The 23,285-nt window shown below is 47.2% G+C and overlaps 1 protein-coding gene across 8 annotated transcripts in view; it reads right to left on the bottom strand.

Annotated features, from left to right (window-relative positions):
* The window catches only part of NAB1 (NGFI-A binding protein 1), a 51,565-nt gene that overhangs the window by 5,919 nt on the left and 22,361 nt on the right, over positions 1-23,285 (bottom strand). For 3 of the 8 annotated variants that reach the window (XM_085552817.1, XM_085552819.1, XM_085552818.1), the window contains 4 exons: positions 12,958-13,791; positions 7,675-7,808; positions 6,633-6,684; positions 1,354-1,464 (listed from right to left, as the gene is read on the bottom strand). In XM_085552817.1, coding sequence (XP_085408943.1) covers positions 1,354-1,464; positions 6,633-6,684; positions 7,675-7,808; positions 12,958-13,791 — 1,131 coding nt within the window. Of the gene's footprint in view, positions 1-1,353; positions 1,465-6,632; positions 6,685-7,674; positions 7,809-12,957; positions 13,792-14,048; positions 14,193-17,346; positions 17,649-23,285 lie in introns of those variants that run through there. The other 5 variants (XM_015867879.3, XM_015867876.3, XM_085552820.1 and 2 more) reach the window with 4 other exon arrangements.

The following is a 23,285-nucleotide window of genomic DNA, read 5'->3' as shown; positions in this document are numbered from 1 at the left end:
TCCTACTGTTTGAACCAATTGAGATGCTGACCAAGAACAAGTGATGTCACCTTTCAGAGCTTTTCCTGGTAGATGACTGAAGTCCTGCCTTCCCACAGCAGTCTACATATCCTGCATAGTTCAACACTTAAATGTGGTGACAATCTAACAGACCGGAAAAAGAAGGGCTTCTCCAGCACAGCCATGACCCTGACAGAAGGGTTAACAACACAACTGATAACTTGCTCTACTTGGAGGTCATTAGGTTCTGCAGAAGAACGCTGACAGCTCAAGCTCAGTCTTGGGAAGTAGGTTAAAAAAGAAATGACTTTCAAACATATTGACTTCCAACCATGCTCTAATTTTGCTACTCTGTCAGTCCTGTTACTACTTTCAGACTGAAGAGCAATTTTTAAAAGAGTAAAATATTTAACATCTGACTCCCGCAATCTTTGTTGTTTAATTGAGATTGAGAGAACTGGAACAACTGTTCTGTAAAATACCACAGAAGCTGAGGGTCCAACTGAGCTTAAAACAAATCTCAGTTCCCCTGCTGCACAGCACTGACCAATGACCAAATGCACGTAAAACCAAGTTCGTTTAATCATTATGTGACATCAGAAACGCAGCACAGCTGCTTTTTGATGTAGCAAAATGAACAGAAAGAATAGAATAGAAAGAAAGAATTGCAATAGAAGAACGTAGGAGCCAAGGTAAGATACCTAGACTCAGAAAACAGAAGCACTGATCCCAAACATAATCTTACATGAAAATTCCATGATTACATTTGCCTTCAAGGCTGGGATAGACTACAAAAAAAAAAACAAACAACACCAAAGAACTGGAAGCCTGTCTTCATCTATTAAATGCCTTCTGCACATGTGAAAATGCTGTAATCCCACCAAGCTGGATGTTATTGAGAAAGGCAATACATCCTTTCAGATCCAGGAGTTCTCTATTTCCTAAATCAAATGGACTTTTCTCTTAAAAAGAAATGTCAGAACCAAGGACTCCAAAATGTCCTACTCTATTTATTCTCTAGATTCAACAAGTTTCCATTTATAGCTAATAACTCAAGTACACAGCACACACTGTACCAACAGCACCCTACTTGCTCCAACAGGACATCTCATATTCTCAGGCTCTCTAAGCTACATTTTGCCTTCTCAGAGCTAACATGGTTAAAGGTGTAACACTGTGAGAACAGACTCAGAAAGTAATTCCAAATGAAGTGTGATGCGATCACAGATAAGCTAGGTAGCCTTGGAAAATTGAAGCTAACTCCTTTAGTCATCAAACCAATACATCAAAATTAACGTACAAAGATGTGGCCTATATCATCCTTACATACACAGTGTAGTGCAGACAGTTTACCTGGGAATTAAGAGCTGCCAAATCCTCACTCTTTCCCTTAGCCAAAGCAAGCGGCATTTTGTCTGGCTGATAGAGCGATTGGACTGCGTCCTGGAAGTCAGGATAACCATCCTATTGAGCACAAGGAGAAACCAAACACCAAGAGAAAGACACGATTAATCTTTTCCGCACCCCATTCCTCCGCACATTCAAAAGAACACCGCAACCCAACCCAAACTGACCACTGTGGACTGGAGTTGAGATGCCTGTGCTAACCACTACATGTAAGTTGGTGTCTAAAACGCACAGTCTCTCTACAGTACCCACTATACATCTAATGTCCCACACACAGACAATCGTATTTCTCAGTTTTAGGTGAATTCAGACTATTGTTGTCACTGACATTAACTAGCTTTACCAGGTAGATTTAAGCCCATCATTTCTGTTACTCTTAACATACAGCAGCTTTGGAGATTAAGAAATCAAATAGACACGTCAGTAAGTCAAAGACCAAGGCACAGCAGATGGCTATGCTAACCCTGAGAAACTGAATGAAGCCTCCTAAAACTCAACATACTGCACACAAAAACCATACAAATGTAACCAAATGAAACACGCTGCAAAGATTTTAGGTACTCTGGGAAACCAGGATTCCAGGATCCTTTCAGCCTCAAATGGTTATGACATGCAAATCTCTCTTGCAACTTGCATATGTACAAATAAAGCAAATAAAGTTTGTGTGAAAGCCTGCCAGACTTCATTACAATAAATAAATCATTGGAGCAATGGTTCAAGATGAGAAACTTATCCTGCTTGGCACTGAAGCTCATGTAAAGCAGAGGAATATCCATAAACATCTACAAAGGCAGAGTATAGGGGGACTGTACAGATCTGAGGAAATACTGAAAACAGTGACATTTGTAACCGTCTATTTAAGTATTAGAAGTATTACAAGTATCCCAACATTCATTTTGGCTTCTGGAGGCAAGTGAATGCAAGCACAAACAACTTTGACAACAGCCAAACAAATCAGTGATCATCCAAGAAAGCTCAACTGGGGCCTTCCAGAAAAATCACAGGAGAGACTCCAAGGTCTGTGCTAACTGGGGGCTGCACAACGACCTGAAGAGCTGTGGTCAAACCCTTGTTGCAGCATAATGCCAGCAAGTTATTCCTTATGCTTCAGGAGAAAAAAAAGAACGTGTGAATCATTGCATAAGGCTTTTATCCACCCAACATATTCCCTCAGGGAAAAATAAACACGGCAAGTATGTAAAATTTCATAACCAGGTAAAGTGCCACAAAGCCTCATCCTCTAAAACAAAGACTTGGCAGCGTATTTCCATGAGCGCTGACCATTTTCATACAGCTAGACCTGAATTTGTTTGGGAAAAATCATCGCGTGTAGGCAGATGAAAAGGGAATACACAAAAACGTCTTGAGGATCCTATTTTTGTAACCAATCAGGAACACAGTTCTTCACAACCTATCTGTGATCACACGCCAATATAACAGCAAAGGCTGTTTCCTACAAGCAGGCCTCCCCGCATGCCGCTGTGACCGCCACCCATCACTCCTGTGTATGATGATTTGATGACAGTCTAAGTGTGGAGCAGCACCATGGAGGCCTTCCTTGCCACTGGCTGCTCCCGTTAGAGCACGGTGGGGCCAAGGCCTGTTGAGCAGCAGGCTGTGCTGGTGGTGATGGCCTGCTTTGCACCATGTCTGCCTCACCACTCCTTTCCCTCTCCACACAAGAGGATCCTGCTTTGTGCAGCACAGCATCTCTGTTTCGCTGCGCTGCTGCTCAGTTGTTTTTCAAGAGGCTTCTTGCAGCAGATGTTCCCAGTCCCACATGTGCTTTTCTGCTCCCTCTAATGACATTTTTCCTATGCAAACAGTAGACTCGACTGCTTTTGCCGTTTTCGAGAAAAACAGCAAAATCCCACACTTAGCCTGATTTTCTTCTCAACTGTCTCTGCAATGACGGAGGTGGGCCTTTTCTCTCTCTCTCCCTCCATCCATACTGGCACCAGGGGAAGACATTTCCTCACAGCCTCCACTTTTCCCTTCCTTCCTGCGTCCCCCACAGAGCACTGTGAAATCAGCTCTTGCAAGCTTTCTCCACCCCTCTCCTTCAGCTGAACGGAGGCGCTGGCACAGAGCAATTCCCTTCTGCCACAAGCCCAGGGACAACAAGGCCACATTCAGCTCTCTGTCTCTCTCCTCTTTTCACTGTTGGTGGTGTAACTGAGAGAGGAGCCCCATCAATCCCAACAGAGAGCGTCACGATGCAGAGCAGCCCCTCCATCTGAGCGCAGTGCGTGATACACCTGTGACTTATTTTGCTTTCTAAGTACTGCCCCAACAGCTCATCACTTTGAGTGCTGTTGGTACTGAGTCATGGAAGATGACAAAACAAGAGGTGCCCCTGCCCCACAGCACCCATGCAAAGGAGACCTAAGAGGAAGCACCGGTTCCACCCCAATTCATCTATTCTGCCTTCCCTCCAGAGCTGACTTAAGAAATGTCTTTTCTTTATTTTTCGCTTGTAATAAAATCTGTTCCTAAAGCCCAATTCATTCCACTCCCTCTTTCACTCCCTCTGCACCTTTAGTCTCTCATTTGCCTGGAATTTTTTTTTCTCCCTTCTCCTCTGTACACTTCACTCCCACAGCTCGCCCACCCACTCTGTGAATAAGAGGGGGAGAGCACACAAGGGAAGAGAAAGGCTTTTACAGGTAATTTGATGTAATTCGTGGCATATTGTTTCTTTGTAATGCTTATGTGAGTTTCAAATTCATAAAGAGGATAAATGTACACAGGCGGCTGGAACCCAGTGATGCTTAAGCTCGCACACACAGCCCTGCTGGCACATGTGCGACATTCAGAGTTTTTAGGGTTTATGGTTTTTGTTACATTTCAGGAAATCAACTCATCTTTTCTACGTGATCTATCACAGTAGGCAAAAAAAGGGCATGAAACCTTTCCAAATTCAAGCTGGTATTTTAGACGAGGCTTTTCAGAGACATTAGTGACTAATGGGCAATGGAATGGTGAATCAGAACACAGAGGGCAGCTTTAAAACAGAAGCACAGAATGACCTTTGCAAAAAAAAAAAAAAAGGACAAGAAAGAGAAGCCAGAGCTAGCAGTAACAAGTCACCTAAAATTCCAATCTACAGCATCCAGCTATTAGCATGACAGCAAGCGAACTGAGCCACAATCGAGTAATACAACTTCAGAAATAGGATGAAGAGTATTTATTAGGAGAGGAAGAAACAGATTTGCAGCACTTACTGCCCCTTCCATTTAACTGAAAAGGTTACGATCTCTTCTCCAAAACGCAGCCCCTAAGTGCCCAAGGTACCAGATGTAAGAGTGAGCTCCTGAGTAACACTGCCTCTCCCTGCCACCAAACACCTTTGAGAAAGCTCCCTAGTTTGCAGTGTACCTCGGAATCATAACACACCACAGTAACCTTTTACTCTGGGGAGCTCAGAAGACTCCTTTGTACAGAAAGAGGCATTTACATTGATAATGACAGCTGGTATTTCATAGCTAATAATGCTACCTTGTTATATGACAGTTAATTTCATTTACCTTAATTTTCAACTTCTTATTTTGCAGACAGTCTTATTTCTGAGGCAGTGATTCGCACAACTAAGACACAAAGTTTGCACATGCATTTTAAAATACGACTGTCGATTTTAGACAAAAACAACACCAAGTAAACATCCATTCTCAGAATTACTGAACAAAATAGTGCCTTGAGATTGCAGAGCTGCCAGACTCATCATCCAAAAACTAAGAGAAGGCAGATTCCCTGGGGTTGACCTACTCTTCCTTCCTCCCCTGTTTCTCACTGCTTATTAATTTTCCTTTTTCTTTCAATGAAGATCCGACGGAAAAAAAGCGCCTCCTCCCTTAGCGTGTCACTTCAGTTACTTGCTCATCATCAATTATCACTGAATGAAGGAAAAGCTTTCTAATGCTGAAATGTAATCGTCTGTGAAACACTACTTCAAGCAAAGGAGGAGCAGCTCCCCGCCAGCTCTTACCAATTAAGTCTAGGCTGGATTAAAGAGAAGGAAAAACCAAATGACCATTGTGCAATGAATCTGTCAAGGCTGGCAACAGAGTGAAGGCACATAAAATCATTTAATAAAGCTTCTACCTGCTCTTTCCTATAGACTGAAGAGCAGGCAGAGGTCAAAGAGCACCTCAACACATCTAAATAGCATTACAGAATTATTATGAAAGCCACAAGTAAATTCTCAGTGTGCATGTGAGCTTGGCCTTCCATAAACTCAAACTACAACCGTATGCAGACTGGTGGAACTGAAACAGCGAGAACAAAAGAACACACCTATGAACCTATTCAGAACTGCCTTTTCAAAGCTAAGTGCTCCCACCAGGGTTTGCTGCACAGGAAAAGCCCTCGTACAGGTAACAAAGCTGAAAAAATGAGAGCCTTGCATTTGGTGCATCATTCACCACAGACAGCGCTGCACATTCCAGAACGCTATAAAGCTTCCCCCTGCAGTTAAAGAATATCACATATCTGCATGACATGCAATTCTAGCTCAGTCCCAGCTTACATTCTAATGCGCGTTTATATTTGCACTGCTTGGAGCAGGTGGCACAATAACAATCCCTACAACAGCACCAACAAAGTACGAGACCTGTTTAAAAATGGAACAGCTATTAGTTTAAAAAACGAGAAAGGAACATCTGCTACTCTTACAAGTCACGCAGGTACACATATTTACCATGATTTATTGGTTTGCTTAAGTGACTTTTTAAAAGCCTTTGGATTTACTTCTTAGCAGCAGCAACTTGACAAAAAGCACAGCGCTCATTTCCCTAAGCAAAACCTTGTGCAACCGCACTTATCAGCCAGGTACACATGTGCTTTAGGCCCAAACTTTATTGCAAAATCCAGTAAATTAACATGACGGGCAGCAAGAGGCCTAACAGGAAGACATTTCCTACAGCACTTGAGTTTGCGCCACCACAGGATACCACTCGGTCCCATTCCTCCTCCCTTCTACGCACCTTGAGCGCACGACACTGAGCGCGCTTTTACCATAAAGCAAACCCTGCTCTTTACCCCTGCTCCTACACATTCCTTCAACACACATATATGTTTTCAGAGACTCCAGCAGTGGTTCTCGCCCTCCCTCGCCCATCAACTGTCTGCCAAATATTTTTCTAACAAAGCTCCTTGGACACATCCCTTCACAATACAAATACATTTTAGCACACAGAGATTGAAATACAGGAGCCACGATACCGTACCTCTATCTTGATCCTCTTTGGTGACAGTTCATCTCTTTCTCCACATTTAGATCTAGAAGAGAAGAAACGCATTATCAGAAACATCAGATTAACCCTGATCACCAGAGATGAGAGCGAGGAAAACAAATGAATACATAAAGCAAGGAGAACTCAGATGCACAGAAAAGCATCCAATTCACTTGGACTCGGCACTAAAAGCCACTTGAGCACAGAGGAGAACAGAAGTGCCTTGTGTTGTTTTCATAAGTGTCAAAAGACTCGTGTGCTCTCTTTCTGAACAGAAAGGAAACCTGCCTGAGCACAGAGAGGCCTAACAACGCCTTTTACTTTGACTACCCAGGATGCATTTGTATTTACATACAATCAGCATGGAAGGAAGGAGAGCAAAAGAGAACCAGGAAAAGCCCCCAGAAGGTTATGAAAACAAATTTTGAAAGGATACTGCAATAATGGTCAGAGTTAAAACGTGAAAGCAATGCATAGAAACTATCTGGAAACAATAAATACATCATAAAATTCATTTTTAATCATAATCAGAAGCTATGAAGCCTTGGCTATTACCCCACAGCAGTTCACCCAACAGAACATCAACAACTGAAATGAGGATTCGGCTTCAGTTTGTTTCCACCGAGTTTGTCAGACACTCCCTATGATCTTATCTTTCTCATTCCCTGGAAACCAGCAGACTCAATCTGCACATTGAAAAACAACAACCAGCAACGAGAACCACCACCCCCAAAAAATACCCCACATCAGGAAGCTTTTGGCTACTCCGCCTATTTACATTAACCCTGAAACACTCAAATGCCTCAAATACTTGTAACGCTACCCTCCCAGATGCCTTTCCACCTGCACTATCATTGCCTAATCTGTACCAGACAACAAATAAAAAGGTGATTCGAAACAGCTAAATCTTAGCAGTTTAAAAGCTTCAGGATTTACACAGCGCTTTCCTGCCTTCCTCAGAAGAGCACTTTGAAAGCTAGAGAGCGAGAAGAAAGACTGATTAAGTGCAGGTCTTTACAGTTAATTAGAGCCTTACTTGGTGGTCCTGTACGTGTACTTGTACGTCACTTCTCGAGAGATTTGCCGAGCCAGTGCGAAGAGTTCATCTCTCCTGGTCAGCAGCGCGTTATCTTTCACACACAGCTGAGCGGCTGCTTCATTAACTGTCAGCTGGAAAGTAAAGACAAAAACACATCTGTGATCCCGTGTACTTTCACCCACTATCTTTGTACCCTCTGCTGAAACACTGAACGATTTCAACTGCAAGCGAGATTACTTCTAATGGTGAACTAAACCCCGGAGGGTTTCTGCCATTTATTTATATCCTTAACACACATCAGCTTCTGAGAAAAAGACACAAAGCGCATTGAACATCCTTTAAAGTAAAACATCACTGAAATGCCCTCGCTGTGCTCTGCCTGTGCCTCAACCCAGCATTAATTATATCTCTGTGTAAGACAGGAGCTCTGAGCACTCACACTGGTTGGCTCCCAAAGCCTGGTTTACAGGGAGTACTATTTTTATAACCGCAATATGCCCCGGACTTGAAAAAAAAGCTGCCATAGTGGGTACAGATGGCTTTCCCTGGTGAATACAGCACACATTCCATACAAGGTGACGGTTTAAGAAACGATTAAACTTCTTTTTAGCGATGCTTCTCACCCTGGTGTTTGTGAAGACTATCTTCAGACATGAATCAAATGGAACTAGATTCAAGGATGTTTCCCCGAGCCTGCTGGGACACATTGCCAGTGTCTTTGTTGCTGGCAATAGTTTGATAAAGAGAAAAAAATAAAGAGCCTTAAGGCTCAAAACAGTTTTATAACCTACTTCAGTCGCCTATAGAAAGTGGTGATACTGCCAGCAACTGTAAGAGCTTAACAACACCGCTGTCTGAAAAGCACACCATCAACACTACGGACAAACAACATAACTAATGATGTAATGTGAAAAACTAACACTGGGAAGCAGGTAAAAAAGGATTCCGGACACTCCTTCCACAGCAAATAGGGGCTGAGGAAGAAGTGAAAAGGTCTCGTCAACTAAAGAGCAGCCAGCAATCATCATGAGGTGTAACAGCAAGACAACAACATAAAAGTATTCCAGGTCCTTTTTGCAGAGGGCACACAGTCATTAGGAAGCTGCCCTGCACGGGCTTGGCTTCTCATAGGTGAGCACAGCTTCAGACCAGCTGCTGCCATCAGCAATACATCCTGTGTTAGTCTCAGGGTAGTAAACTTGAAGTCAGCTACGTATTTCAAGCACACTGAGATACCCTGCACATGCCCAACTGTGACATCCCTGCTCCTTGCCTGGCTGAGGTGGCAGTGCACAGCAGCAGCAGCTCAGTGTGCAGGCTGACATGCTTGAAGCTGTGCACAAACACACAACCAGCACCCAGTGAAACCTCACAATGAACAGCACTGCTCTTCTTGTTATTTCACAAGCATTTTCCCCTCTTCTTCGGAATAAAAGCCTCTCATCTGATTAAGACATTTCCTGTGATACCCGAATGCTAAGCAGAGCACAATCACATCTTTAACGGGCCAGCTGGATACACTGAGCTTTCAGCCTCTGTGCAGACAAAAAATGCCCAGCAGAGATCAGATGAACAAGGGTGGGAAGCTGCAGTTCAACCTGTGCGACATCTCTAGGTTACCGCGCTCCTACAGAACAACACGCTAAAATAACCAACTATTACCCATTTGAGAGGAACTGTTGCTATAATGGCCACCTTTTTCAGAAAGAACCCAGGAAAAATAATATCAAAATAAAAGGTTAACACAGCACCTATGGCAAGAATTACCATCCAAAGCAGGCGCTAATTTCTGTCAGAGTGATAGCTATTACTTTGCACAGGATGAACAACATGACTAATGTTTACAGCATAATTCAAAGTAGTTTTTTATCCCTCAATAAGGGTTGCAAGGAGCTAAAACGGCTGAATATTTTGGGTACTTGTAGACAAATGCTGTTTATCCTAATACATAAGAAAAGACAAATGTTTGTTGATTTTTTCTTGGTTTCTCCTCTGAGGTCAGACCCAGACTACTGAATTGCATCATGGCTTCCTGCCTTTTCAGGAGGCACAATCCTGCAGTGAGAAAGCACTGAATGCCTGAATAGCACAGTTCTGTATGCTGGAAGCCTTGATGACAGAGCAGTACGTGACCATACAGGCACTACAGAGAAGGACGGGTACATTCCCATCCAATGGGGTTTATAGTCTTCCCCCGTTCCCCTTCCCCCCCTCCTCCCTCTCCCCACTTAGAATCACATAATTAAATACTAAGCCTTACTGTTTTGGTGAGTCAACAAAAGAAAAAGGAAGACACTGAGTTGGACAGAATTTATTGCTTGTACTTTTTACTCCTGTTTCTCACACTATTAAACAGGGTTTTTTCAGTTTTATAGGTACCCAGACGTGTACTGAAATACCAACACGCAAATTACAGATCTGACTCAAACATGCGAGAGTCACTGAGTGCAAGGCCACGCTTTACACGCATCCTTTCCTTCACTCCACCTCCAAACACGACTCGCTCTCCCTGCCTGAAAAGATGCGCAACACCAAGACAAAGGGATGGATTAAGGAGAGCACGTTTAATAGTTTCGGAGCCTCTTGGTTTCAAAGATTTTGCATTATATTTTGGGCTATTTAAGTGCCTCACACAGACACTGCTGCCAGCAGCACGTACTTTCGGAATAGCTCAGCAGTTCCAGTTCTCACTGGTCTCTAATGGCTGCTCAAGCCCCTTGGGATCCCACAGAGTTCACACAGTAACAGAACGCTCTCAGTAACTTACCACCAAGTTAAAGGCAAGTCTGCGTGCAACTCCACACTGCTCGAGGCGTCAGCAGTGCCCTGATCTTTACCTTAAGAATCTGTCCACTACTCAGGCTTTTTAAATTCACAGTAAGTTTTTTCAGCTGCTCACTGCCAGCTGCGAGGAGAAACTTTGAACTTCAAGGCAGAAGGACACTCTTGGAATGTATTAACATGTGCAGAAACATCATAGCTGGATGAGCAGAAACTTACCTCCCTGATCGTTCAGGGTCCTTCCTTCCGAGCAGCTAAATGCTTAAGCCAATGAACATAATAATCCATAGAAACTGAACTCACAAAAAGGCAAACTCTGGTTTACCAAACTGTAAACAACAAACAGCCTCAGCAGTCATGCGGCATCGGTGTCTTTTGTGCTTTAATGCAGAAGAATCAAGAGAAAACTGTTCGAGACAAAACTTTGTGATATCCAGCCTCTTTAAGCAAACAGTAAAACCAATTACAAGCAAATTCCTCTTGTTTGCATGTGTGCAGTTCCCATCAAGTTCAGTGAGGCCTCACATGCGTAAGTGAGGCATAAGTCAACCACACACTCCTTTGATCCCATGCCCTTAGTCATAATAGCGATAGAAGTATTTCCTAAAGCCAAACCATGCTCTCATTCCAGCTTTAAACAGAGTTTTACAATCATCTGTAGAGCTGCACTAAGACACAGTCACAGGGCAGAGCAGTCCTGCTTTCTCCCAGTTGTTTGGCACCCTGTTTCTCCAAATGTGCACTCACTGTTCACAGCACCAACTTTGGAGAGCCACCCCTGAGCCCAGCACACCTAATACACACACAATGACCCCCCAGAGCCCACACTGCTGTCTGAGGAGAGGTCTGCCCAGATTTCAGACTACTTTCTTCAGCCTCTATTACAAAAAGAGGCTGAAGAAGCGCATGCTGTGCTGCAGGCCTTGACTGCACCCATCCTCACACAAGGAGAATCCCCTTCTCCCAGTCCCAACTGCAGCAACACACATGGGGCACCTCACAATTAAGCCTCTCAAATCCTGCATTCGCCTCATATTCTATTACAAGGAGAGACTTCCACGAGGGCAGGGACAAAAGTTACACTTAAATCTGTTCTTCCATATTGGAATTCTATACATCATGTGCATAGACACAGTCACAAAGCAAACAGGTGAAAGATGTGCAACTGAAACATGCAGTGCAAACATGGCTGACTAATGACAAGATCCCAAGAAGGGTCGTCCTGCTCTGCTGTTTCGAGCCCTTGTAAAGTCACTGCTAGTCACATGCACTGCCTTCTAAGTCAAAACACATAATCAGGAACGTAAAGAATTAGTTTTCTTTTGGCCACATCCCCAAAAACACAAAGAGAATCTCGTTTGATGGGTAGAACTATGGGTAACACACCTACCGAACTCCCTTTTGAAGTGAAAAAAGGCTAAAGCCAGTACAGCTTTTTTGGCACTCCTATAGCATAAACACTGCCTTCCCTTTTGGGAGCTCAGTCTTACATGCCAAATTTTAAATCCAACTGAAATTTTGCAATCTCTGTTAACTGTAAAAATGCTGATGCAGCAATCAGATCAACAGTTGTTTTGGCACCGCTTTGACTTAATGTTTGTTCTCCTCTTGTACTGTACTTTGGCATTAGGGAACTATTCCCAGCACAGACACACCTATCGCGTTACAACACACACAGCACAAGCCTCAAGAAAGCCAGAATGGAAGCAAAGGAGGCCTGCACAGGAAGGAACAGATACTATGAAGGTATTGATAGAACACACTTCAGAACAGTCACCCATCATTACTGAAGACAGTACTTTGCCCTTCTTCTCACAACCCTCACTGCCTGCACTTATGCTGGCTGACCCACGTTCATTGTGCTCCCTGAAAAACATGCCATAGGTTGTATCATTAAGTTTCATCATCACCCAACCACCACAAGAACATCCCACCAGGTTCAGGAACCTCTTCTGCAGAATCTTTGTTACTTCATATAAGCTACAGAGAAGGGTCTAGAGCTGAGGGAAGAAAGCAGAGTGTAGCAACGAAGACAGGCCATTCTGTTACCAGACACACGTTGTCTCTAGTTATTAGTCTTCTAAACAACCAGCTTAGGCTCAAAGGCCCAAGGGAATATGAAGACAAGACAGGTTTAAAAAGGTGCTGAGCGTCTAGAGTCCTGAGGAACACGCACAGTGCAACGCCAATATGCCATTCCAGTGCTTAAACCCTCTGTCTGGAGGACTGTAGCAGTGACTGAGCAGTCTGATGACATAAAGCTGAAGTCAGCGGTGCAAGCACACACACTCCACACACACACACACACACACACCCAGGAAAGGGTGTTTCTTTTTCACCCAAGACTTCTATTCCTGGGCAGAGCTGGCGACGTCTCCTGCAGGACACGCAACTCATTATCCAGTCAAGAGTGCCTATGGGAAGTGTATTCTATAAACAGCACCTCACACAAAGTGCAGGAATAGGGGAGGAAGCCCACTGTTGCTCAAGGGACTTTACCTCGTGAAGAGTAAGATGCTTGCCATCCTTTCTTTTTGAGTCAAATCTGCCATATATTGCACTGTACTTCCTGATTTCCTCCTCTTTGTGAGGGTCCTCATCGCTCATCTCAAAGATGTGACCAATCATCTTTGCCAGTTTCTTATTAGTTTTCAGTAACTCCTTGACTTCATTCAAGTCACTTTTGGGCAAGGAGGGCACCATACGTTCAACGCATTCAGCGACTGACAGAGCAGCAGCGGCATCCAGTGTCTCGCTGTTCTCCTTTGGTGAAGCGGGAGAGCCGAGGTCAGCCGGGGAAAGGCTATGCTCGCTCTCTGTGGTGTGATGTCCTTGCCAGAGCCTCGGCTCGCTGCTGCTCTGTAGCGATAAGCTCCCCACCACATCAGATTTGCTGGCACCAACGCTCTGCACGCAAGTCGTGGCGGCGCATTTTGGAATCTTCAAGTGAGGCTCTCTGGTAGCGCTGTTCCGCTCGTAACTATTGCAGGATATCCCCAGCCACGCAGGAGACCCTTCTGGCAGTTTATAGATAGGAATGCTGCTGACTGGTAAGGAAGTGAGAGGCTGGTTAAAAAGCCCAGGGTTTGTGACCCAGTCCCTCAGGGCCTTCTGCAGCCGTCGCACGTGAAGCGGCTTGCTCGCCATGCCTACCAGGGCCATTATCTCCAAAAACTCCTCTTCACCTGCTTCACAGAGCTGCTGGACGTCATCTCCACCCTGCTGAATGAAGGCATCGAAGTAAAACAAGAGATTTGCCTTTTGCAGTATTCGATACAGCTGCAATTCCCCGAGGGTTCTGGGTAGCGCTGACGCCATCACGGATGACAGAACCTGCAGACAGCAAAAGCAGAGAGAAGATGAACACCACAACGCCGACACTCGGATGCATCTCCCCTCCCTGCACCCTTCCTTTTCGACTTGAAAGGATGGGATTTTCCCCCCCAACCCTCATTACTACAACAAGTAAGGACATGATAACACTGGTGATAGTGCTCTTTTCCGTTGACCAGTTAATATCTTATCAAACAAGAGGCTCAGCTGCAATATTTGCGACAAAACAGATCAGCAGATAGTTGCAATGCACCTACAAAGAAGATGATTCAAACACGAAACCGGCTTGTTTTCAGCATTCCCGCTTTGTGTTTGTTCCCAAGAATGTCATTCAATATTGCTCACTGCTTCTACTCCACTTATTTTTTGCATCTTCAGATCGAAACGATCACAAAAGAATTAGTGAATACTTGATCCTCTGAAGGAAAAAAAAAACACCATCAGCTTTGATTCTCTTTTAGTTCTCTAATCATCTTCCTCCATAACAATCTGGAGGACTGCAAAAGGAAAGCAGAAAAAGAAAGCAATGCTTCACAGAACCGCATAGAATGAACGAAGCTGGATCAGCGAGGGGCTGCTTCAGAACCAGGCACCATTCAGAACCATTTTACCACTTAACATCAACAGGATCCGGCGCCTCCACTGATCTGAATCACAGCAGCAACACCCGCAGATGAAACAAGAACTCCAATGGACTCCAACACATATAGTTTAAAAACAATACTTGGAATTCACCTGCCCATTCCATCTGCAAACAGCAGTGGGTCATCGATACCTACAAGATGAAATAGCACTTAGCTACACAGCAATTGTACTCCAAAGGCTCCTAAGAGATAAATAGCAGCAGTCGCCTGTCCTTACGGCTGCAGGAAAGCCATCTGTACAGGTTTCAGCTTGGGAGAATAGTGTTTCCATAAAAGCCAGGTCATCCACTATAATCCCACAAATAAGAAACCCTTCAGAGAACTCTGGGATCTCACACTTACACGGCTGCTTTCACATCTGCAAGCAGGTAATTTCCAGTATTAGCGTATTAAGCTAGACCACCAATCAATAGGACCCACAGCATGCAACGTGGCTGTTGCACAGGAGCAACCACCCCAAGGACCTGCTGCTGGGACCTCCCCACCAGGCTGTGAGCTTGGAAACTCAAGGTGCACCTGGAATGCCAAAGAGCTGCGTATTTTTTGACATAAGAGTGAACTACAGGAAATCATTAATTGTAGGACAACAGTTAAGCACTGCCTACAGTCCAAGATGGGAGCACATCGCTTAAGGAAATCCTTTAAGCGGCACATGATTCTGTACCCTACAAACTGTCATTACTTTGCAGGAGTTCTTAGAATAACCCTCCCATTCCATGCAGACTCAGACAAGACAACACTAAACCGCTCCTACCCTCCTGCTTCAAATGATGTTGCCTTCCTCTTATCAATGCCACAAATCAACTTGTTTATATAACTGCTACAAGAATACCCATTTTCTCTGAGAGACATCCATCTCTGCACCGAATCTACATAAATCTACATAAACGGGCTTTGTGAGGGGAACCAAATTGAATTCTGAGATGAAGGTGGCAGTGAAATTACACGCAGCCCAAGTGCTCCAGGCAAAGCACGGAGCTAATTTTTCCAGCCCACGGGCTGGAAGAAGCAGCCGTAGCCCATGAGCAGCCTTTACCTAGAGGCTCTAATCAACAAATCTCCTCATGACAGATAAAACTGGATTAATATGTACTATGGAGGCGTCAGCAGTGAGTCCACAGTTGAGACTGCGACGAGGTTTGCATCTCAAGCGAGACTGAAATCCCCTCGTTTCATACTTTGAAGACCAATTCTGCTTTCCAAATTTAGTACAGTAACTCCTCAGAGGGCCACGCAATTTTTCCATCTAAGATCGCTCCTAATTTCCGCAGAGCAGACGTTTGCAAACACTCCCCCTTCTGACCTCCCTTCTCCTCTCACCAAGCTGAGCTCCTCCGGTTGGGCCACGCTCACCCCAACAACATCCTGAGCACTTGGGAGCTTTCCCAACAGGATGGCCCTGCTCCCTGCCAGCTGTGCTGCCTGCACAGCCCTTCCCAGCCTACTCTGCAGACAGGGAGGCAGTGAGATGGTCAACCTGGGAACATGCACCGGGACAAACAGGATGATAAGCAACAAGGGTTTGCTTGGACGGCAGTGTGATGTTTCCAGAATCAAGAGCCCCTAAACCAAAGGACACGGTGCTGCTATCACTGCTTGCCTATTAGGCAACAGCAGCCGCAGGGCAGCCAGTCATCAGGGTACCAGCGCTACCAATCTTTGGTGAGGTGTTTAAACAGCTTCTCTGGGGCCCAAAGGAGTGCTTTTCACCCTTACTGCCATTTCTGACAGCAGCAGGGCCAGCACTTTTGGGATAAAGGGTAGGCATGAGTAAGGGTTATGCAATGGGCAAGAAGCAGACACCACAAATTGCGTATGCAGGGAGAGAACCTCAGGAGGCCCCAGGGCACCAGGGGCATTCCTAGTGCTCCTCTTCCACAGCCACCCCAAATGAGCTGCTTGGGGAGCTTGCAACAACCCAAGAGGCTCCTCTGATACCAACCTGAATGCCATGCTGCTGTACAGCAAGCATATCAATATATATCATATTGATATCATATATCAATCTACTGAGTGCATCCAGCTGCTCAGAGCAAAGGGCTGCAACATAAGGGAACACGAGGGGTTGCAAGGATACGTGCTCATCCCTTACATATTCCACGCACAGCACAATGAAGGCAGGAAAAGCCGTTCGGAACACAGGTCGTGCTGTGTGCTGTGCCAGGCGCTCAGGAACCAGGAAATCAGGGCTCAGCACAGCGCTGCCCCGGCCCAGGCTCCGCTCCACGCCTCCTCCCTCGCACCCACCGCCCCCGCCCTATTGCTGAGCCCTATTGCTGAGCCCTATTGCTGAGCCCTATTGCTGACCGCGGCTCCGGGAGCGAAGGGCAGCGCAGGCAGCACCGCACAGATCGTGCCTCCATCCACAGCCCGGCACTACCGCCTGTTCGGAGGGACCGCTCAACAACGGGACCCGACAGACACCGAGTCAACGGGGGAAGGGGAAAACACCGCATTCCTGTATGTGAGGCAAAAGTCATCGCTTCATAAAGCACCTCCATCACTTGGGGCGTCCTGAAGTCTCTAAGGACTGGCCAGGTTCGGAGCTGAGCGCCGCGCTTTGCACATACTGCTGCTTGTGCAGCGCTTCCAGAAGACTTTTCACAGCACAAGAAAACGACACTGAGCTGCAGCAGCAGCAGCGAGACTTTGAGAATGAAACAAGTCTGGTCTGGCTCCGAGCGGTGCCAAACAGCCTCGCTCAAGGGTTCCCTGCTCGGGGACTGAGATGCAACTCCCGAGGCACCCGAGGCCCCGCACCGCCCCGCTCCCCGCTCCCCTTCTCTCCCGCACATCGCCCCAACGGCGGCTCCAACGGCCCCGCCCCCCCGTCCCGCTCCGCCCGACCCGCCCCCGCCGGAGCGGACCCCGCGGTGCCGCTTTCCGCCGTCCCGTGCCGGTCCCCCCGTACCCGTCCGTAGTCCTCCCCCGCGGGCCGCCCCTCGCTGCCGTCCCGGCTCCGCAGCCTCAGCCCCGCCGAAGTTGCAGCCAGCGCCGCCCCGGCCCGGGCCGCTCCTTTCCCATGGACGGGGCGGCCGGCAGAGCCCGTCCTCGCTGTCGCCGCCGCCGCCGGGGGAGGGGGGGGGCGCCGCGCGGCCGCCCCGCCGCCCAGCTCCGCGCTCGCTCCGAGACCGAGGGAAGGAAGGAAGGAAGGAGGGAGGGAGGGAGGGAAGGAGGGAGCGGCCTGCAACGCCCGCGCCGTCACGTGGGGAGGTCCCGCGCGCTCCGCCGCCCCCTCGCCCACGCGCGGCCGCCGCGTGACGCAGAGCACGGCGGGGGCCGGCACCGAGCGGGGGAGGGAGCGGCACAGAGAGCGGGGAGAGCGGGACAGAGCGGGACAGAGCGGGACGGAGCGGGACGGAGCGGGGGAACCACGGCTGTGACGGGGGAAAAGTTTCCCAGACACGGACCCCGGCAGCCCATGGGACGGCGATGGGCCGAAAGCTGGGTCTGCCCATGGGGAGAACGGCGGCTTTACCGGCGAGCAGCGGGGAGACGAGATGGGGTTGTTCAGCTCCCTCACAGTGGGGACGCAGCTCTGCTCTCGTCCGGCTCTGAAGACCCACTGATGCAATTGTATCCATTGTAACCTTATAAAGCACGTAGATCAGGTGGATGCAGTAATGGAGGCGGCAGCACCTTAGCTCAGGAGACAACCCCTACTTCAGACCTTCTGTGATAATTGCAAGCTGTGCAATCACAATTTTAAAACTCGTAGCCAGGCTGAGGACTGCCCGCCTCGTGTGTTCTTGGTGCTGCAGTCCCTCCACATGGCTGGACAGTTTATGCACAAATAGCTCCCATGCCCTTACCATGGAAAGCCAGCCACCCTTCTGCACGTGCTCCCCCTGCCGCTGTGCTCCCTGGTTCCTTGGGGCGTCCAAAGCAGGAGGAAACAACAGGTTCACCCCAAGCACACAGGCAGGCAGCTCCCACAGGGCTCCCATAGCCGGGGCTGCCCCAGCTTTGTGCCACACAGGGCTCTGTGTGACACATCATATGGCCTGCCCTGCAAAACTCATCGGCGTGTGTGGGGAGAAGCAAAGCATGGGGTTAGAGAGGGGGGAAGTGATAGATCGGTACTATATGGAAGGAGATGAGATGGCAAGGCGGATCCAGAGGCAATTGCAAGGCTGCCAACACAGCAGCTGGTACAGCTCCACAACGAGCTCCACGCAGCACAGCTCTGTGGTTCATCCCTCGGGCTCCGACTGCCACCATAAGAGCTGCAGGGGGTGGAGGAGGCAGAGCAGAGCACAGGGCTGGCACTGCCTGCCCACCTCACTGCTGTCTGCTTCCTTCTGGCAGGTCACAGCTGCGGGCTGGGCCCTAATGCACACAGCATGAGGGATGGTACATGTTGAAACACATTTCTGAAGGATGCCGTGAATGCCTGGAAGGAAAACCCTCAAACTGTTTGCTATTAACCAAGAAGGCAAAAATGCATTACATAAGCGCTTCTTTATTTGGTGTATTATTGAGCAGGGTGCTGTGGCTGGAGTGCAAGGCCAGGCCCAGAGGTGGCCACACACCATTCCTGGCCCTGCTCTGCCAGCAGGCTGACACCATGCAGGTTATTTCACCTCCTGCTCTTCTCCATTTGGAAATCAGGATAGACTCGACTTCCTCAATGAAGCACTTGCTGAGCTGCTGCTGGAGTGCCTAGAATCACTCTTAAGCACAATAAATACTCTCAGTATTCAACACAGTGTAGGTGACCTGTCACAGACCATGCCCTGGAAGGCCTGCTGTCTCCTATACAGTACATATATGAAGTTGGGCAATGCAGCAAAGAACTAATATAGACCAGAATGGGGGGCTTTTTTGGCACCACCTGATTGAGGACATGGTTAGAATAAGAGTTCAGGAAGAGAACTTGGATGCTTGGAGCATGTAAATCAGAGAGTGGCTTCAAAGTAAAAGGAATTTTAGTATGTGACAGCTGAGATCATGGGCAATGGAGGCAGAAGAAAGCTGGGGTGGGAACTAAGAAATGGAAGGGTGTGCAGCAGTCAGTGGGGGCAGGTTGTGCTCCAGAGCAGAACTTCAGGACTTCTCACCTTGACAGGAGAGTGTGAACCAGGAAGACAAGGTGAGAGCAGAGGAGGAAATTACCTCATCAACATTGTGAATGATATCTTCCTATTGATTGTCAAATGAACAGATTTTATGGCCTGGAGCAGCTGTATAAAATCATCATATTCTGACCTCCTGTGCCCTGAAGATGAAAGGATTTCATCTAGTCATTTGAATTAGATTAATCCTATGTAAATAAAATAGCACACCGCTCGTAATTCATTGGAGGGTACAGATTCATCACAGACCAAAACCTGTGCAAGCATGTAGTGCACAAAGCAAGACCTTGCAAACATTTCTCATTGAGCCGTCATCAGAAGGGGAACGAATGTGGAAATGACTCCATTGAATCGTGCCCAATGTAGTATTTTAGCTGTGCCTGCTACAGTCAGATGCTTACCAAGAACTGTGCATCCCTTGGGAAGCACAGAGCTTGCTGCGGCACAGGCCCAAGCAGTCCGAGCTCCCGAAGGCAAAGGGCTGGGTGAGCTGCTGGAGAGAGTATGAGACAGTGAGCACTCAGATGGTGAAGCTCCCTCCCAGCAGGCTGATGATCCTGATGCAAAAGTGACCTGCCTGACACAGTGCTGATCTGGCACAAGAAGGGAGGTGGACAGAAGCCATTTCCAGTAACTGCACATAAATTTATGTTCACATAGCCAAGTCCTTGTATGTCTACATACAGTCAGTTTTTCCTTGGGGCAGAAAGGGAAACTGACTCCTTCACATCAGTAGTTGCATTCCTGTTTCACGGGCCAGCATCCAATTTCTTATTAATTCTGGCAGCAGGGTTGTAAAGCTCTACTCGCAGCTGCCCCTACCAGGGCACCCCATCAGCTCAGCACGTTTGCCCTGACAAGACCATTGGCAGCAGATGAGAGAAACCAGTCACACCAGAAGAAATGCTGGTATCTAAGGGCAGGTACGAATCACCCAAACGTGTCCTGATCTGCAGGTTTCCCACTGTCCTCAGCCCTAAAATCAAGCTAGGAGTAGGACTGTCCCACCATCTCATGTGCAACAAGCACCATTTCATGCAGGAGGGCGAAGGTCCCGCTGCTCCTTTGTCACCTCCACACAATGGCAGAGCTGGGCAGCATAGCTGATAGCTGAGAAACCAGATTAAATAAGGAATCCTAAGGGAACCAAACACATTCACAATCTCAGCCGGCATCTGAGAAATACCTCCATCTAAACAGCACAGGGAGGAAGAAGAACTTGGGAGATGTCAAAATGAACTGTTTCAACGTTTTCCAAATGCAGAGCCAAACCTTTTTCTTTTCTTTCTTTCCCCTTAGAAACAGCCTGTTTGTGATAACAGGTACCCCCAAACTCAAATACAGTCACAGATAACACAGTGGGATAAAGAAATACTTCTAGAGCTCAATACTCCAAGAATGAAATCATCGCCTTGGCTCAGCTTAACTGCTACAATCAAATCAAAATAACCCTGTTTCATTTTGCATCATACCTACCAACACAAGCACAGCACTAAGAACTCTTCTGGAGCTCCCAGATCTTAGTTTTACTTATGTGCCTTCCAGCCATAAAGCCACAATCTTGGCCCAGTTCTAATGAACGGAAAGCAAAGAAAGTGAGAAAATCTTAGCAAATGGCAGGAAGGAGTATAAAACTGTGGACATATTTAATGGTAAGCTTGGCAGAGTAAGTCCTGATTCACACCTCTCCATAGGGGCGAGAAAGCACTGAAGACCTTACAAACTTCCTCACTGCCGAAATCCTAACTGCTGCAAATGGTTGTCGCTCCCACACCAGTCCTGAGCTGTATCTGAACCAAACCTGGCTGTGATACGGGCAAATGAGGCAAATCAGAAAGATGATGGAGGAGTCTTCAAGGCCTAGAAGTAAAGGAGCGCAATGATGGAGCAGAAGACTACGCCCGTGAGCCCCACAATGACAACCGGGAGATGCTCAGGGCCCAACCAGAGGATGACTTAATTTTTCAGCCTGTAAAAATAGCAAAGCCAGTGGCAGGAAGGGATGGCAGGAGAAAGCAAGTGCGGAGTGAGTGACAGCGAGCGTGGCACGGCACCTCCGGAGTGGGAGTTTGGCTTCGCAGGCAGTCACTCAGATCTCAGCGGTAGCCTGGGGCGCTTTTCAGTTTGTAACTTTAATCTTTTAATCTCCCCCTCTCCCCATGCGCGTGGGTGAGCAGCACACGTTGGTGGGTTGATTCTGCGACACCTCTCCCTCACTCCCTGCTCTCCCATCTGTACGCTCAGTGGACCCACATTTAAGACGCTTTGGGCTAAAAGGGAAGAAATACCCTGAAAGCGAGACCATGAGCCAGCAAGGGGCTGCACGCTCACCCCAATCAATGGGTTGATGAGGAGACTCAACACCAAGTTTCCTGCAGACAAGGCAAGTCAGGGCCAGCAGCACAGGTGAATGGGTAGAGAAATGAGCACTAGACAATAATTGGGAAAAAAAAACCTTTAACCTGACAGTAAAACACAGCTATACCCATGTGTGTCTGCTACCACATGAGAGCAGGACTGTGGCAGCCTGTGGATGGTGACTACAGCCAGCCAGCAGTGCTCTCCAAAAACAGCATCCAGACTCCTCACCCGAGCCTTAGCGCTCGCTGCAGCTTTGGACAGGTCTCTTACCACAAACATATACAGCCAGAAGGCAAAAATCTTGACCTCACAGAGATCAAGGGCTCATTCACCACTTGAAGGAGATGACATTTGGCTGCGGTCGAACAAATACCTGAATCTTTGATCAAGTCCTGGCTCTCAAATGCCTCCTGCGCGTGTATCTCCTGAGCTCCCAGTGCCTTTATGAGGATTTGAGTGCCCAAGTGTTAGATGCTTAAGTACTCGATGCTTTGGTTTACCCATCTGTCAAACTCAGCTGAGGGTTTTTCATATCACAGCATTCTGGGAAGCCAAGAGCCCACAAAGAACCCCAAAGCCTCTAAGTGGAAAAAAAAACCAACACAGAAGAGGGTAATTATGTTATGCCTACACTTGAGGCCCTCTTTCCAAGTAAGGAGAAGGCTTCTATGCTTCCCAGCTCCTCTCTTGGCAGCTACTTATGTGTAGGCAGTGGTCATAATCAGGAAGTGCCTCCTCCGATTTACAGCTGGTGATACCACCTGTGCCTCTCTAATTCCAGCCAAAACAACCACCTCCTCAAGCCCACGTGTAAGGAAGGGCAGAGGATCCAGCAATGATAACGCCAAGGGAATAGCGAGACTCTGGTGGTAGTGCTGACATTATCCCCAGACGCACGCTGCAGTGTATTTTCTTGCTTCCTGTAAATCCAATTGCCCTAAATACTAGGAGAAGACCTGGCTAAAGAATGCACTTAACTGCAACAACAGTAGGTGACAGGACAGGCGTGGGACACCAGAAAAGATTAAAATGCTCAAATTCGCAGGGCCAGGGACTCCCGTATGTGCCTGTGTGGCAGCTGGAATGGAAGAAAGCAAAGTCATTACTCATCCCTTAAATTCTGTCAAGGACTTTTTTCTTTCTGGAAAGAAAACAACGAGTTAGTAATCGATGGTGAGGAAGAGAACACTGCTTTTCCAAAGAGATACTAGAATGGATAGGGGTGTCTGTATATTGCACATACTTGGTTGGCATTACTCTTTTGCCCCCCCGAGTCTGTTTGTCCATCTTCTAAAGAGCTCTTTCATCCAAGTAACAGGGTGTTTGGTAGGCTTTTTTTGGCAACTTCAAGCACTATTTCACATTGCAAATGGTCCTCTGCACAAACACAAAAAAGAAAGGTAAAGTAATGGTG

This window comes from Coturnix japonica, chromosome 7 (assembly GCF_054131305.1).
Source record: "Coturnix japonica strain WE chromosome 7, WE-NBRP24, whole genome shotgun sequence".
Taxonomy (NCBI): domain Eukaryota; kingdom Metazoa; phylum Chordata; class Aves; order Galliformes; family Phasianidae; genus Coturnix; species Coturnix japonica.
This window is presented reverse-complemented; position numbering and strand designations above follow the sequence as displayed.